Genomic DNA, 16102 nt, shown 5'->3' with positions numbered 1-16102 from the left:
TCTCTGAGGCGACCGGGGTTTGTTGTGTCTCTATCGTCATCTTTCCGCGACTCGGGTTTACGAAAAGAGACGAGGCCCTTCGGCAGTCGAAGGAGTAGGGGAAGCTGTCATAGGTGGTGCCTATCTTTTCATCCCCGGTCGTCATGTCCTTGGGGTCGGTACTCCGTGGAGTTCGGAGTCGCCCGGGGCTTAGTGCTCTGAGAGCGGTGAGGAAGGGCTGGTGGGCCTCGGAGTGCGTGTGCGCGCCTGACTGTGCTTCGGATAACTCGGCCCTTGGTCAGCCGGGCGGCCTCTTTGCCTGCCTAAGCAGCCCTCTGGACATTGCAGGTGTCCTCGTGAGCCTGTACCGGCTCTCCCGCCGCAGGGCAGGGCTAAGCTTACCACCTCAAGTTGGGACCTGGAGTTTCCCCGGAATTTTATTGCTACCCAGACTTCAGAGATCAGTTGCCTTCGAGGAAATGGCAGTTTTGGAGAGCATATGGCATTGCCTACCCGCTGAGCTCACTCCCCTCCCCAAACTTTATCCTTCTCGGGCACTGCCTTCAAATCTCCAAGAACTTTCTGAGCTGGGGCTCGTTATCGTAGTCAGGGAAGGGTCTGTACAGCCATGAAGAGTTCCCAAGTTCCAGTTCAGACAATGAAACTGTTCTGTAACACTCAGAACCAAATGTGGTTGCTGGTAACTGCACTGGTGCAAATTAAAATCCATAGATGTTAAAAACAAAGGGGAGTCGAGGAGCAAAAAAGTGTTTTTCAGGCTGTGGCGTTAAGATCCCGTCATTTGCATCCTATAAGATGCTTAGCTGACTTTGGGTACGGGTGTGGCTAATAAGCTAAGTATGCTTCATGCATCTGGTGGGTTGCAGATGATCTTTTTTTCCTTTCTAGGTGTTTTTCTTCCCTCTGTCCTTTTGATTTTAGCATTTAGCCTGATGAAAAACTTTGAAACACTAAAAAAATTGTATACTGTTTTGTGTCATTTTTGTTGACCTTAACAAAAAGGTATTATGTGTCTATTCTTTTTGGAGCTGAATTTTATTGCCCCCCCCCTTTCTTGCTCACCCTGGTGTGACCATAACCATTCTCCTTTTGGCTGTCATGGAGTCCTAACTTATAAATGGCAATTTGCCCATCCTGGATCAGTTCTTGCCAGTTTGCCAGGTGACTCTCTGAACCTTAGTAATTGCTTGCTCTGTGGCTGCTTGGCTCTTTACATTGTGTGGAAGAGCATTGAAGTAACAATAAACTTTTATTGAATTGGTCTGTTTTTTCCCTCCTAGGCAAAGCTTCATATTACTCCTAGTTGGAACCTGGAGTATGGCTGGACGGCCTATGTTTTGGGAGAGAGAACGACTAAGAGGTTCAATGAATTCAGCAAAGTTTTCACAGTGGATGGCAACTTGCGCAGTGGCAAGGGCAAACTGGCACAGCACATAGCAGAAAAGCTAAGTACGTATCTTTATGTAATTTTGAGTATTGCTGTAGTGCTCACAGTCTCTGAATAGTAATAATTGCGTGTTAGCTATTTGGGGCTAGGTTCAAGTGTCTTAAGATCCCATGATTTCCTGCTAATGTAGACTGGCAGTGCAGCCATTAAATAGAGTAAATGTGGCAATTTCTGTGCTGGTATTCTTTTGTTTTTCTTAAGTACACTGCTGTTGTTGGTCCTTTGTTAAAAATGCAGAATGTCTATTGGTCCAGAGTCTGAGCAACTTTTTGATTCCGGCTGGCTTTTGGTGACTGAGGCAAAGCTGGAAGTTCGCAATTTTAGCATGTTATTTATTGGTAGTTAATAAACCATATGCGTTTAAACTGATTAGCAATTGGACTCTGCATAAACTTCCTTATGAACATAAAAGTTCAAAGAAAAATACTTTCTTTTTTAGATGAAGCATACATCTTAGTAGTGACTACTACCTTTGATGGAAGTGACACGCATTCTGACACATTGGATATTCGTTACCAGAATCATTTGGAGAATTTGTGCAGTTACTATTCATGTCCCATTATACAATTTTTTAGCAACTGCAAAGCATATGAGAAAGCAACACCTGGCTCTATAGAAATTTTTTTATACATTCGTTTCTGGATGTGTGTTATTATACAATAGGAATATTGACCACTGAGGAAGGAGGCTCAAAGGGGTCGAAATACGTATGGTCTATTGGTCAAAAGTTTTACCCATCAATTGGACATGTATAACTATCAGCTCTGAATGTAATAAGCTTTATGAGTCTGATATTTGGACTATTTTTTTAGCCTTATATATGTTTTATTTATGTGTACACCATAATAAATATTTGTATTTTTATAACAATTTATTTGTTAGCTTGACCCTCCTAGATCACAGTTCCTCAACTAACCATTGCATCCATAGTCTTATATAGATGAGACAATCTCTGTTTCTTTCCCATTTAACCTAAGCCTTTGATTGTTCCTTTCCAGATATGCGATACTTTCCAGAAGCAGATGTTCATTATTTAGACAGAGTCACAGGAGATGGATCAATTCTGGATTCAAAATTCAGTGGCAATTGTAGCCTGGAGACGTTTTACAATGATCCTAAACATCCAAATGGAAATTCATACCGCCTTCAAGCCTGGCTGTACAGTAACCGCCTTTTGCAGTATGGTGATGCGCTGGAACACCTTCTGGCTACAGGTAAGAATATAAGAAAAGTCAATGTTGGATCAGGCCAATGGCCCATCCAGTCTAATACTCTGTCACACAGTGACCAAAAATACCAGTTACCATCAAGAGGTCCATCAGTGGGACGTGGAGCCAGGACACTAGCTCCCACTGTTGACCCCCCCCCCCCAAGCACCAAGAATACAGTATATCACTTGCCCCACACTGAGAGTTCCTATCTATACCTTGTGGCTAATAGCCACTGATGGACCTCTGCTCCATATGTTTAACTAATTCCCTCTTGAAGCCGTCCATGCTTGTGGCAGTGAATTCCCTGTGTTAATCACTCTTTGGGTGAAGAAGTACTTCCTTTTATTTGTTCTAACCCGACTGCTCAGCAATTTCACTGAGTGCCCACAAGTTCTGTATTTATCTACCCACTCTAACCCCATGTATAATCCTGTAAATCAGAGAAAACAAATATCACGCAAATAAAACCATATCTGAAAAAATTAGCTACTCAGACGGCTTTCAGGAGCAGCTCTCAAATATATGTGATTTGTAAGTTTAGTTTCTAGCATATACTGTTTAAAATGTTTTTGCATACAGAATATTTCTTTGAAGTAGAGTAATTCTACACAAAATCGCACTCCTAACTAATATACATTAAACAACTTCATTGTAATCTTCTTCTAAATAAGATGTGCAAGTATTTCTCATGCAACACTTTGTATTTAATTCTAGGGCAAGGAGTAGTGCTGGAACGCTCCCCGTACAGTGACTTTGTATTCTTGGATGCAATGTTTAAGCAAGGCTACATTCACAAAAGGTGTAAGTAATGTTTTTTTTACAAGAAAGGTAGTTGTTCAGGAGAATACGATGCTCCTGTAAACTAAAAGCTGAAGAATTCATGGAAGTGGTATGATGTAGTGGTTAGACCTGGATGGTTAGGCCTGTAGTGGTTGAGCATGGATTCAAACCTTAGACCTGGGTTTGAATCCATGCTCAGGTAATGAAGCTTATTGTGTGATGTTAGGCTAGGTAGAGAGTAAGTGATTGGTCCATCTCATAAGTTGTTGTAAAAAAGGGGAAGATGGGATTCTTTTTTTCCCCTTTTTTTTTTGAGCCCCCGGAGGGGATTTTTTATTATTTTTTTTTCAAACTACAAAAACTATCACAGAAAAAGGGAAGAGGGACTACATATACGGGACAAAGTATAGAAACCCACTACTGACTAAAAACCCAAGAGAGGAGATCCTCACTAGCTTCATTATATCAAGTCTTCACTTCATTTAGATCAATATAAGCTGAGTCAGACATTTCAGGACTTTTTCCTTTTCATTAACTCTTAAAACTTAACTGTCTAAGAACAGTACCCCCCAGTCATCCCTATTCACAGTTCTCAAAGGCACAATTCAGAGTCTTTCCGCCTTTACATCTCTTTTCCTCGTCTCTTCCGCAGCTTATAAAGACTTTTTGGGGCAGCTGCCCCTTGCTCCATCAGAGAGTCCTCTTCGGAAGAACCCAAGTCCAGCTCGCCACTAGACTTGCTGTCCTCTTCTTTTTTCCCATCCTGTGGTCTTCCCAGCTGAACCCTTAGAAATTCTTGGGCTTTCAGAACAGAGTCAATCTTTTCTTTTTTTTATCCTTAAACTTGAAAGTAATGCCTTCTGGAAATAGCCATTTATATCCAATTGAGGTTGTCTGAAGGAAAAGCACAAGCTCTTTGTACTTCTTTCTCCGTTGCTTCAAATGGAATATCCTTTTATAGCCTGAATATGATCGATAGATCACATCCATATCGCTCAGCTATGCTTCTGCCTTCATTTCTGTCACTGGGGTTAGCAATTCACTCATAACTTCTTTAAGATTCTCTCCCGATTTTTCCGGCATGCCCTGGAAGCGAAGAATCATATTAGCCTTTTCCATTTGCACGTGTAACAGTTGGTCTTCCATGGAGATTTGTTTTCTTTCCAGCTTTTGCACTTTCTTCTTCACCTTCTGTGTAGTTGCAGCCACTTCCTTTACCTTCTCAGTATCTTGCTTCATTATTTGCAGCATATCATTTATCTGAGTTTGTTGAGCAGTAATACTTTGAGTTATTACAGACATCTGTTCCTTGAAGTTATTCAGCTGTTCCAGCAGAGGACACATATACTCTGCTATAGCCTTAGCCACCTCACTGGTAGCTTCCGGTTTTGGGCTCTCTAAGCCTTTCGCTTTCAAAAGTTTTTCTCTGTCCTTCTTCCCTCCCATCTTTATCGTTTGTTTACTTTCACAATTTTTTTAGAAGTCTCTGAATGTGCACTTGACCGCTTAGATTCGCTTTGGTAAGTACTTCTCTACAGTTTTCTTCGCGTTTTCTTCCGCTCCCCCCTCAGTTGCTCCCTCCCCCACTCACCTTTTTACCGTTCAGTGGGGTGGGGTGGGGAGCTAGCCTTTTCCCTTTAAAAACGCTTTAAAGCTGACTCACGTTCATAATTGGTCATTTGACCTTGCTTTCAGCTTCATTTCTGATGCTCGATCTCCCACGCTTGCCCCGGTCAGTGTCACTAAATCTCTCACAGCACGGAGAACCGTTGGAACGAAGAGGTGCTTCAATTCTCCTGCATTCTGCCCTCGAAGAGGCAACCGCTTAGAAGTTCCATGGCCAGAGTCCCTTCCCCGGGTCTCTGGGGGGGTAAGCAAGCCTGCGCACCTCCTCCTTCGGCTGGAGCGCAGCTTCACCCCCGGGAGGTCCGGGAGGTGAGTCTGCTAGCGTGCCGCCATCAATCGGAAGTCGGGATTCTTATATTAATGGACACGACTCTGAACTCATTGGAGGAAGGATGGAGAATCTGTATGTGAAGAATGGGAGAGTAGTAATGGCGGTCATCTGTTCACAGTGTATATTCATGTACCCCTCCAATGTACATTATTTTCATACCTCTTAAATCAGTATTTAGTTATTCAACTGATGTATTTGCTGTTTGTCTGTGCCAGTGTCCAGGCCTAGCCGCCTGATTACATTTTTCCTTTACAATGCGAGCCAGAGGCATCATTTTATCTGTCTTCTGTCCATCTCATGAGGTGTGTGACACTAGAATTTTGGAAGTAGTTTCTTCTGGGCTGTATTAATGCAATCAGTGGAACTCAAGCAGAAGACAATGCTGATGGTGGGCTGATCTAGTTGAATCTCAGAACTGATCCTGTTAAGTCAGTGAATTATTTATTTATTTATTATTTTGATTTATAGCCCGCTCTCCCCGCAAGTGGGCTCAGGGCGGCTCACAAATAGAGCACATGCCAATACATAAAACAGGTTAAAAGCAACATAAAAACAGTGAAGCACCTGATCAGCACACAACTGACTTTATTGTGGAGGAGTTATGCTAATAACATTTTTTTCAAGCTTTCTTTATTGCTGTTCATTTTATGGACACTGCATCTCCAGCAGTAAATACCGATGATCCCAAACTGGAACTGAGCTAGATTTTTCTTAGCTCACTTTGCTCTCTTGGGTTGTGATTGTGCCTTTTCCTTACAACTTATTGTGCTGAAGTTTCAACAACTGCAAGTAAGTATTTCTAATTCCCTGCCCTTTTAATCTGGGCGTGCCCTTTCATAATATATGAAACCCGAACATTTTGGTCTGTTTTCTAGCTTCAGAACCAGCCCTGAGAACAGGAAGGAGAAGAGAGCTCAGTAGCCACTGTTATGGGAAACAGTGTCTCTGTACAGCAGTCTTTTGTTGTACCTTAGACCTACTAATGTTTTCACAAAGAGAGCTGGAGAGTCAGTTCTGCAGTGGGGAGGAGATTCATTTGATAATCTGTTGGCAATCTTATTTGTCACAGGTGGCTGGGTAGCCACAGTTTCTTGTGCTGGCACAGGAATGTCTGCTTCCAGTTGCTGCTTGTTGTTGATTCTGCCTGGCATATGGCACTATAATTATCTCTTCCACTGATTAAAAACATTCTCTTGCATGTGCCTGTTTTTTCGTTACAGGTGTGGAACACTACGGAAAGATCAAGCACCTGAGCATTTGTGAGGTCTTGCCTCCTCACCTGGTCATTTATATCGATGTACCTGTCCCAGAAGTGATGAAGAGGATTGAAGAGAAAGGAAAGGTAAGGCAGGGAATAAATGTGAACAAGTATTTTCCTTGTGGAAATAACCACTGCACGATGATGTGAAAACATGGATAGCTAAGAGCTTTAAATGGTCAGAGGACTTAAGAAACTTTGTCAGACAGTCAATAGTGTGAACACCTTTGTTTTCTTTTTAGCCATATGAAAAGAAGGTATCATCTGCTTATATTCAGAGCATTGAAGACTGCTATAAGAAAACTTTCCTGCCAGAAATAAGGTTAGTGAGCGTAAACACTGAATGAATTGAATTGTTTGCTCATTAATGGTGCTTTTGGTGCTGTGTTGACTGTTCTTGATGTATTTGATTGTTCATGGATGTTTAGAAATTTTGAAGTGCAGCCCTCTCTACTTAGAAGGTTAATAATATCCATGTAGCACTCATGCCCCTCATCAAATCCCCAGAATCTCTAGAAGGGCATCACGGTGTGACTATGGGACACCTGCTCCTTAAACTGCCTTTGTGTGAACTTTTTGTTTTATGTTTGTATATGTTGCTTTACACAATTGGAACACATGTGTACGAGTGCTTTAAAAATGATGAAGTGAAACCCCCAACATTCCTTTCTTGTCAATTGGCAGTTGTTCTCATTCATTGTCTCGCGGTCCATCCTGTCCACTCCTCTGTCTTGTGATCCAGGTGTCTGTGTGTGTCTCTGATCAGTGTTCCCTCTAAGCTGAGTTAGTATGAGCTAGCTCACAGTTTTTTAGCCTCCAGCTCACACACTTTTGTCTTAGCTCAAGAAGGATGGCTCCAGAGCAAACTAATTTACGCAGTAGCCAATTCCTCACTCAGAACTTTAATGCCAGTAGTTCACAAAGTAGAATTTTTGCTCACAAGATTCCATAGCTTAGAAGGGAGCCTTGTCTCTGACCTTTCTAATGAGCTTTGTATGGAACATTCCCTTCCTTCCATTTCCTCTTATTTATTTATTTGTTAAACTTGTATCCCACCGTGGCAGGCTCAGGGTGGCATGTATGTTAAAACACCGGAGTATATTAAAACCCAAAATACAATTAAAATCACAACCTATAAGATCATCAGTGCTAAGAACGTATTAATACAAGATGGCGGCATTATCTCGACATTGGAAGTCGCCTACCACCGTAATCCAGGTTCCTGCCAGATTATTGGTCGTTGAGTTGGTACTGGTGTTAGGGCCAGGGCCATAGTCCCCCAGTTCTTAGAATGCAGCCTAATCACTGCTGCCCCCCGCTCTGCATCACTTCACAGCAGCTTTCTGTACCTATCAGTTTTTGTTGCTAAAATAAAGAGGTGTGTGACGCCTGGAAAACTAACAGGTTTATTGTTGACATTTCATGGTCCAGAATTTACTCTGAAAGAAACAAAGAGGGGAAGAAAACTTAACCCAGATATTGAAATCAAGAACCGAAAAGGTTAACAGTTAACCAAGTAAAGAGCCTATTGTTAAAAACAGTATATGTAACTTATTTATTATAAAAATACATGTATTTATTTTTATATGATTAAGATCCTTTAGGGGCCCAACGCTAACCTCATTACAAGTTAAAGCACTTGAAACACAAGTGGAAACCCATGCGACCCTATGCATTTTGGCCCTAAAGGGCATTCCTCAGATATCGAGCATATTGCATGCAGGCTCATGATACAACTTGTAATTATTAACAAATCAATTCTGGACCAATTTTTCCCCCCTAATAAATATAGAATGGCTCAAGGCTTAAGGATGTGCGTGAGGCCTCTCGTCATACAGCCTTCTATCATAATCAAAGGCTTATGTGTTTAGCATTTCTATTGTCTGCCTCTCAATGTAACAGGTGCCATATAGCGCCATGCCCAGTTCACGTTATGTTGACTCTGATCTGTCATTTGCATCTTGATGTTCTGGACCAAATTTGGGAAAAAGTTGTAAACAATGGGATCAAAATACCCAAATGATATACAAGGCATTTCTGCCTAAAACTCACATATACCTTAGAGAAGCACAGTGACTGTTCACAACAGCAGCAATTGCTGGTGGCAGTTTATTTTGCTAAACCGATTAATAGGTTTTAATGTGCGTAGTGGATGAGAAATGCCTCAGCCTTCATTCTGGCCTCGATGTTTGTGAGTACAATGAAAGGTCTTGATTTCTAAGTTGGCAGTTTCATTCCTTTTTGGCTGAAGAATGGTGGCTTTAAGGTGGGGCAGGCTGGCCATTGAAGTTACTGGGAAAATTCCTGGCAGGCTACTGAGAGATCCAACCCCCAGCAGCAACTCAAGCACTGCAGGAGTCACTTGGCTTGTCTGGTCTTAGTGATGTTGGAGCCCAGAGCCGAAGTCCAAAATGGGGCTCCAGGATCACTGTCATCCCAGGTCCAAGGAAGCGGTGGTCCAAGCCCTGCGGCAGTGGCACTACGGAATTCTTTAGCGCCACCTCTTAGGCAATTAGTGTGTTTTTATTATTTTACACTGTTTTAAAATGATACTTGTCATGGATTTACTGTGTTGTACACCACCACGATCCCTGCCATGGCAGGGGGAGGGTGGTCTAAAAATCTAATGAAATAAACAAATAATTTTTGAAGAATGACTTAATGATCTTACAGTCTTCTGCTGTCTGCATGTGTCTATATTTGCCTTTGTGGGGTTAGGCTCATGGTCGACTTCTGTTCTGCAGTCCTCTCGTCTTTCAGAAGTTCAGCTTGGGGCGTTACCCTTGTCCTGTGGATGTCTTTTGTTGTGACTCTTCTAGCACACTGTGAACTCCTGATCTGAGAAGGCCCACTCCTCCTCCTCCTCCTCTTTCCACTGTGCCATCCTGCAAAGACACTTCCTCTAGATCTCTTTCAGCTTCTATTAATAGCGCTGTTCTTAAGAGCGGTACCACTTGTCTTCCTCACAGCTTTTTTTTTTTTTAAAGAATCTTATAGGCCTTATTTTCCTGTCCTGTAGGGGCAACACTCTGCTCTTAAAGCCATCCTGCCTGTGGCTTCTGCTACCCCCGTTTATCTTCTGAGTTTTTAAGCTATTTTTGTTTTTATGAAATGAAAGTATTTCCTCTGTTAGCTGTACAGCTCAGTTGCTACGTGAGTTTTTGTGGGTCTGGGAAAACAAATACTGAGAACTAGTAATTGTAGAATCAAGAAAATTTCACGGAGTCAGTCTGTGAGAGGGCACGGTCGGCTTGGTGTGAGAGGCTTATTCGTAGCATTTTAATGAATCTGGAACAGTCAATCTTGAAAGAGATAAAATCTCACTGTCTGATATTTGCTAGCATATTTTCTAAAGCAGTTTTGGGGGATGCAGGGTGACAAAAGTATTGTGTTTCTTCTCCACTGAGCATATTGTCAAAATATTATACTTCCATACAGGAAGGTAGCTGAGAGACGACCAAGGCATTACCAAGTCTCTTCCATAACCATAGGAGAATTGGGATTTACAGTTTATAGTAACTGTTCCTGGTGGTTTTAGATTTAACTTTTATATTTTCCGGATCCAAGGATTTAACATTAGAATTTTTATTTCTAGTGAGACCTCTGAGGTTTTGCAGTATACACCTAGTGAGGCTGAAGAAGTGGATAAAGTAAGTCTGGTTGGTGTATTGTTTCTGCGTTCTGGACTTCCTATGGCAGGAGGATTCTCTCTCTCTCTCTCTTTTTTTTGGCTGATTTCTTCTCCCTTAAATTTTAATTATTTGAATACAGTTGTTTGGTCTGGTATGTTTTCTTCAGTCGATAGAATGGGGCTTGTGTGTTTGAGTGTACAGCCTTTGTTTTTATTTTGATTCAAGAAGGAAAAAATGATTAGGGGTAGGCCCCAAAAAACGATGAGTACAATGATTGTTAGAGAGGAGATCTTGAAAGCTGAACTCAACTTAGCAAAAGGGAGGTTGAGAGGGGCTAGCCCAGGATAAGGGTAGAGAATTGTTGTGTCTGCAGTCAGCACTGGCAAGACATTGATCATCTAATTCTGGGAGCAGAAAGTGACTTTTCTGTATCCAGAATAAGACATTTTTGGGACAGCTTCAGTGGAAGATACTTTCAGTTTTTCAATAGAGTTAGGATAAACTTGTGAGGTTTTTTAATGGTGCTTCAGAAGACCTTGACTCTTCTGTTCTTCTCTTACAGCGTTAAGGGGGAGCTACATAAAATTACACAGTGAGCTTCATAGGTGAGCAGGGATTTGGAGCTGGAGCCTCCCCAATCCAGTATTCCAGCTGGTAAACCACACTGGAACAGAAGATGTATTGTGATTGGTCATTGCAGAAGGATGAATATAGTTCCTAACAAGATTTTTTGCTGAAATAAGCAGGGGACTATAAATGCTTTTTTGAGAACACCAGATTAATAAAATGAAATGAGAAGGGAGGTGGTTACTGTTTGGGGTCCTAGAATGCCTACATTTTCTCTGGAAATCACTGGTAGAATTGCAACCGTAGTGTAATTATAGTAAACCTTAAATATCAGTAAAAGGCTGACTGTAGATACCTTTGTGCCTTCAGTCCATCTGTTAAGGCTAGTGTATTGTGTGTATTGTGCTAGCCTTTTGACCAAAATAACATCAGAGCCATGCTGGGTCAGACCATTTGAGGACAGCAATTGCTCACTTGCTTATTTCCTTGCTAACTTGACTCTCAAATGGAATTTTTCATTATAGAATACAGTGCCTTCTGCCTTTTTCCTCAGTCCATTTCATGCTTCAGGTGAATGTGACTGAACTTGTTCTAAGTCCCTGTCCCCCCATTAGTTGCTATAGCCGTATCCTTTGCTTTTGTGGAAATGATGCACTGTATTTCTCATAACTAACTAGGGAAACCCCACATCAAACATGTTTTCTCTTTACAGGTCATTGAAGATATTGAGGCCCTGGACTTCAATAAGGGACCTTGGCTAGAGCAAGATGACGTTACTTTTCATCATTTGAGGAAACTGTAAGGGCCAGCTGTTTCCACAAGTCTCATTTCATTCTGCACCTTTGCTATTAATGCTACCAAACCATACAAAATATAAGCCCCTCCACTAATCCTGCAGAGGAAAGTTCAGCGCAGTCTTTCCCAGCATATGTAGACTCTACGGTAGTGGCTCCCAAGCTTTTCTGAATTAAAATCTTCACCTGTGTGTTCTAAAAATAAAAATCCAAGGTGCCCACTTCCTGTGTGCTTACACTTTGGAAGGTGGCAAGCTCAGAGAAATGCCTTCTTCAGAGACTTAGTGGGCAGCTCAGAATTCTGCATTCACTACAGGCCCCTGATCTTGGGTTTGCAGTCAAAAAAAATGAGACCAAGGAAGAAAAAGGTTGAAACCGTGGATGAGGGCAACAGCCCTTGCTGTGTCTGTGGCACACGGAGGGATGCCACTCCCATTCCTGGAGGAGCTGTTTCAGCATCATTTCGCTACAAAGCACAAGCACTCTGTCGCTTGTGGAGAGTCACACTTGCAAGTACCATCAAGTGAAGAGCCACATAATTGCTATATGCCCCATGCACTACCCTGCCAAACACACAGTAAGATTAAATATATAATCGTAACCTTTTTAGTTACCTGATCACTGACACTAGGGTTGTCTCTCCTCACCCCTGTTGAACCTTAGCTGCCGCCTTGTGTACCTGGTGTGAAGGGAAGGGCTTCCCTCTCTTCCTTCTTGCTCTCTCCCCAGCATGAGGCCTAGTAGCACTACTTCAGTCCGTGGCACAAGGCCTGCAGCTCAGAAGGCTCACGGCTTACCCATTCTCCCACTTCTCCAGCAGCAGCTGTGTCAAGGTTTGAACCACCAGCCCTAGGGAGCAATGGCCTTGTCCGCTTTCCTGAGATTGGGGGTAGGGTTACTTATCAAGGGGAGTTATTTACCTCCATGCTATGAAAACTTTCAACTGCCTGTTTCCACACATGAAGGCTCTTTTAAGGGGAGAAGACATTTTTTCCACAAGCCTGTTAGCAACCTTTAATCTGGGGCAGGTGCCACCATGTTAGGCAAAAGTACTCAAAAGAGTCACAGGTAGCAAGGTTAACACACAGGTGCCAAAGCCTTGGCACTAGTTTCATGCGGTGATCCATTCTCCCCCTTCCGTGGTCTATGCTGCCACTTGCAATCTTTATTTAAAAGAGTTGATGCTGCTTCCCCTGCCCTCCCTCCCCCCCCCCACTGGATTGGGATGCATTAGTGGAAGCAGGATGAGAGGAGGCAGGGTGTGATGCAGAAGCAGGATGCATCCCCCCCGACCCATTTATTTTTATTTTCTTTATTAAGATTTATACCCCGCCCTCCCTGCAGAGCGGGCTCAGGGCGGCTTACAAGGGGCAAAGCCCATATAAAACAGATAAAAGCAATAAAACATTAATGACAATTAATAAAAAATTATACTCAATTTAACAAGATGGTCTCCGGATGGTTCTCCAGGGTGATGTTATCCTATAGCTCAACCAGGTAAATCCAGCGGCCACACAGAAATTGTGGTAGATCTTCCTGGGCCATCCTTAACCCCGATGTTGTCCACCTCATTGGTGGCGGTGGTAGTGGTTATTCAGCCTTATTTCAAAGTCATTTCTGCCTTGGGTAGGTGGGCTGTGCCGTTGGTGGGGGTGCCCATGGGATATAGTATTAAAATATAAATGTAACTCGCTACTAGAATCCTTTGCAGAGGTGAAAGAAGTTGCCATTTTGTGACTTCCTTATGAATATTAGAACTGACTTGCTAAACACCCACATAGTCCAGCATTCCGATCCCAGCCACTGCCAGCCAGATGACTCTGGACAGCTCACATGCCGAGCATGGAGGCAGCAGCCCTCCCCCTTGCTGTGTCCCTGGCCCATGGAGGTACGCTGCTCCCATTCCTTGAGGCGCTGTTTCACTCTCATGCCTCAACACCTACATTCCTGTATTAGACACTCCAGATACCCTCCCCGCCAGTGAATGGGAAAATATCAGGCCTCCAGGAAGAGCTGAAGCTCAGGAGAGCCAGGTGACTTGCTTAGAAGAGGCAATCTGTAGAACCCACCAGAGGATTCTAAGGATAAAACTATGGCCTGTTTTTCCTCATCCTGGCTGGCCTATTTTGTGGTGATTTTTAGTAATCCAGTGTGCTCCTGGAAGGGAAAGAACGTGGCACCTTCACCCCAATGCACAATTCTCTTCTGAGAGAGTACATTTCCCCCCCCACACACACAGTATGTTTGAAGCTGCTGCAAGGTTTCTCTTGAGAAATGGGGGTAACCGGGTTTTCTTTCCTCTTCCTTCAGTGTCCAGGACAAGATGGCATTGGTCCGTCCGACGAGCGTTCCAATATACATCCCTGAAATCACGATAGGAGGCCACGAGCTTGACAAAGTGTATTACCAATACAGGGACGTAAGTGAACATTTTAAGATGGTGTTTCTGCCAAAGGTAGGCTTGTGAGATGGGATTGTTCGTCAGGCTTAATTTAAATGTGGCACTTGTAAGGCCAAAAGTGCTTTCCCATGAAGCTTTGCACTCAAACAGCATCGCTGCTCTGCAAGCACAAAGTCCAGCAGGGAAGTGCATTTGCCTTGCCAGAATCGCATTTCACTCAGGCCTATATCCAGCCATTGGGAGAGGATTTGCCTGTGACTAGTCTGTGATGCCCACTCAGTGTGTGCCAGGGTCTGCCCTTCTGTAAGGCCATATGAGCCTGTTGAGCCCCTTCCTGATGGAGGTTGCTATTGTGTAGTGTGTGTGTGTGTGTGGGGGGGTTTGTAAGCCTGCAGCCAGGGTTGCCGTCTATATCCTTGGACAAGGATATAGCTACTTTAGATGGTTTCAAAATCAGCTACTTTAGATGGTTTCAAAATAATACCATGGTATTTATAAATAAATGTTTATTATTTATAAATTTAATAAATTTATTATTTAATAAATGTTTATTGCGCGATGTCAAGGCCCCTGGTCCTTAAATTCAGGAGCCGCATAGCAAGTCACTTGGTCTTGATGGCTGATCGTTAGATGTGGCTTGAGAAGAGAGTATAGCTGCCCAACCAACATGTCTGGGCTTTCCTGGGGGGGGGGTTTTGGCCCCTCTCCTGTTCTCAGGAATTCTCTGCAGGCATGCTCTAGTTCCACTTGCAGAACTACAGCTCTCAGACTTCCCTGAGGAGTGTTTGCCTGTCAGATTAGTTTGTATATAGACATGCTTGGAGAGGAAGGGTATTCCGAGCTCTGTGATGACACAAGATCCACTCATTTTGGAACTTCCTTTCCTTTTTCTGCAGCTTCCAGGCCGCAAGTATGATGTTGGTTTTAATGCTGATGTCGGAGACAAGTGGATTTGGCTGAAATAAAACTCTCTGGGAGAAGTGGAAACATTCAGTTGACCACTGAATGGCGATGACGACAATGACAGTGGTAATGATGATGAAGCTCCTATTAATCATCCAGCTCATTCCACCTCCGCAGGGTGCCTGAAGCACAAGAAGATACCACTGTATAGGATGACCTTGTTGCAGGAAGTGCATCCTCCCCAAGGCTGTTCTGAAATGTATCTCACTACAAAGACTTAAGTCATTAGTGTGACAGGTAGGCTTGGTGATATAAAATAGGACCCCATCATCAAAACTGTAGCTTAATGTGTCCTAAGAGCTTGGCTGGATGTAAGTAAAATAAAATCCTTGGCGAGTATCATTTTTCAAGTGAGCATTTTTTTGGGGGGTGGCTGTCTGATTGGCACAGCTAGGCTCTCCTAAATGACTGCAGTCCAGCTCAGATCCTTCTTGGCCTACACCAGGGTCCCAAAGGCCCAACCCAGATGTAAAACATACTGTCCTAAAGGCAAGGCAGCCGTTTCAGTGCAAGGGTTGCAGTTTGCCTTTCCCCCCCCCAGCCTAATTCACCTCCCAGTGTGGTGGGGCTGGGGAAGAGGAGATCAGCGTGTCCATTCTCCTGAGCTGCTTTGTGGCAGGGTGAGATACAAATGAGGCAACCCTAAAGTAGTTCCTGCAGCTGAAAAGGGGCTCGCCCGCTAAGGTTCGGCCCGGCTTAATACTAGGTAAATGGGGTGGGATTCTGCACCAGCCTTGTCCGACTCTTCTCCCTCCCCTCCAAATACCAAGACATTTCGAATAAAGCCACTTCACATTTATTTAAAAGAGGGAAAAATCATTTTCACACAATTTGACATCAGGGCAGGGGTGGAACCAATGCTGGGACAGCAGCGAGCCACTGTGCTAGAAAGGGAGGAGGAGTCCCTATTTATATATTTATAGATATGTTCACATCAGTAGCAGTGAAAAGCAAGTAGAGACCAGTGGCTTCTCATAAATTACATTTGCACAAAGTGGGGAGCTGGGGAGGGTGCTGGATGCCAGGCTCTTGCCCCAGAGCCAGACATGGCAGTTTCCCCACAGCTGTCTGCTAGAAAAGTACCCTTGCTTG

The 16102-nt window shown here is 43.3% G+C and overlaps 1 protein-coding gene across 1 annotated transcript; it reads left to right on the top strand.

Moving 5' to 3' along the window:
• Nucleotides 1-29: 29 nt before the first annotated feature.
• On the top strand, nt 30-15341 carry NDUFA10 (NADH:ubiquinone oxidoreductase subunit A10). Its single transcript, XM_015423021.1, has 10 exons — nt 30-206; nt 1281-1449; nt 2446-2661; nt 3373-3459; nt 6616-6737; nt 6896-6975; nt 10249-10303; nt 11565-11650; nt 13957-14065; nt 14944-15341. The coding sequence occupies exons 1-10, from the start codon at nt 144-146 to the stop codon at nt 15010-15012; spliced, it is 1056 nt and encodes a 351-aa protein (XP_015278507.1). The 5' UTR covers nt 30-143; the 3' UTR covers nt 15013-15341.
• The last annotated feature ends 761 nt before the right edge of the window (nt 15342-16102 follow it).

This window comes from Gekko japonicus, unplaced genomic scaffold (assembly GCF_001447785.1).
Source record: "Gekko japonicus isolate JY-2015 unplaced genomic scaffold, Gekko_japonicus_V1.1 scaffold208, whole genome shotgun sequence".
Taxonomy (NCBI): Eukaryota; Metazoa; Chordata; class Lepidosauria; order Squamata; family Gekkonidae; genus Gekko; species Gekko japonicus.
The sequence above is the reverse complement of the archived record's forward strand: the minus strand, read 5'-3'. Positions and strand labels throughout refer to the sequence as shown.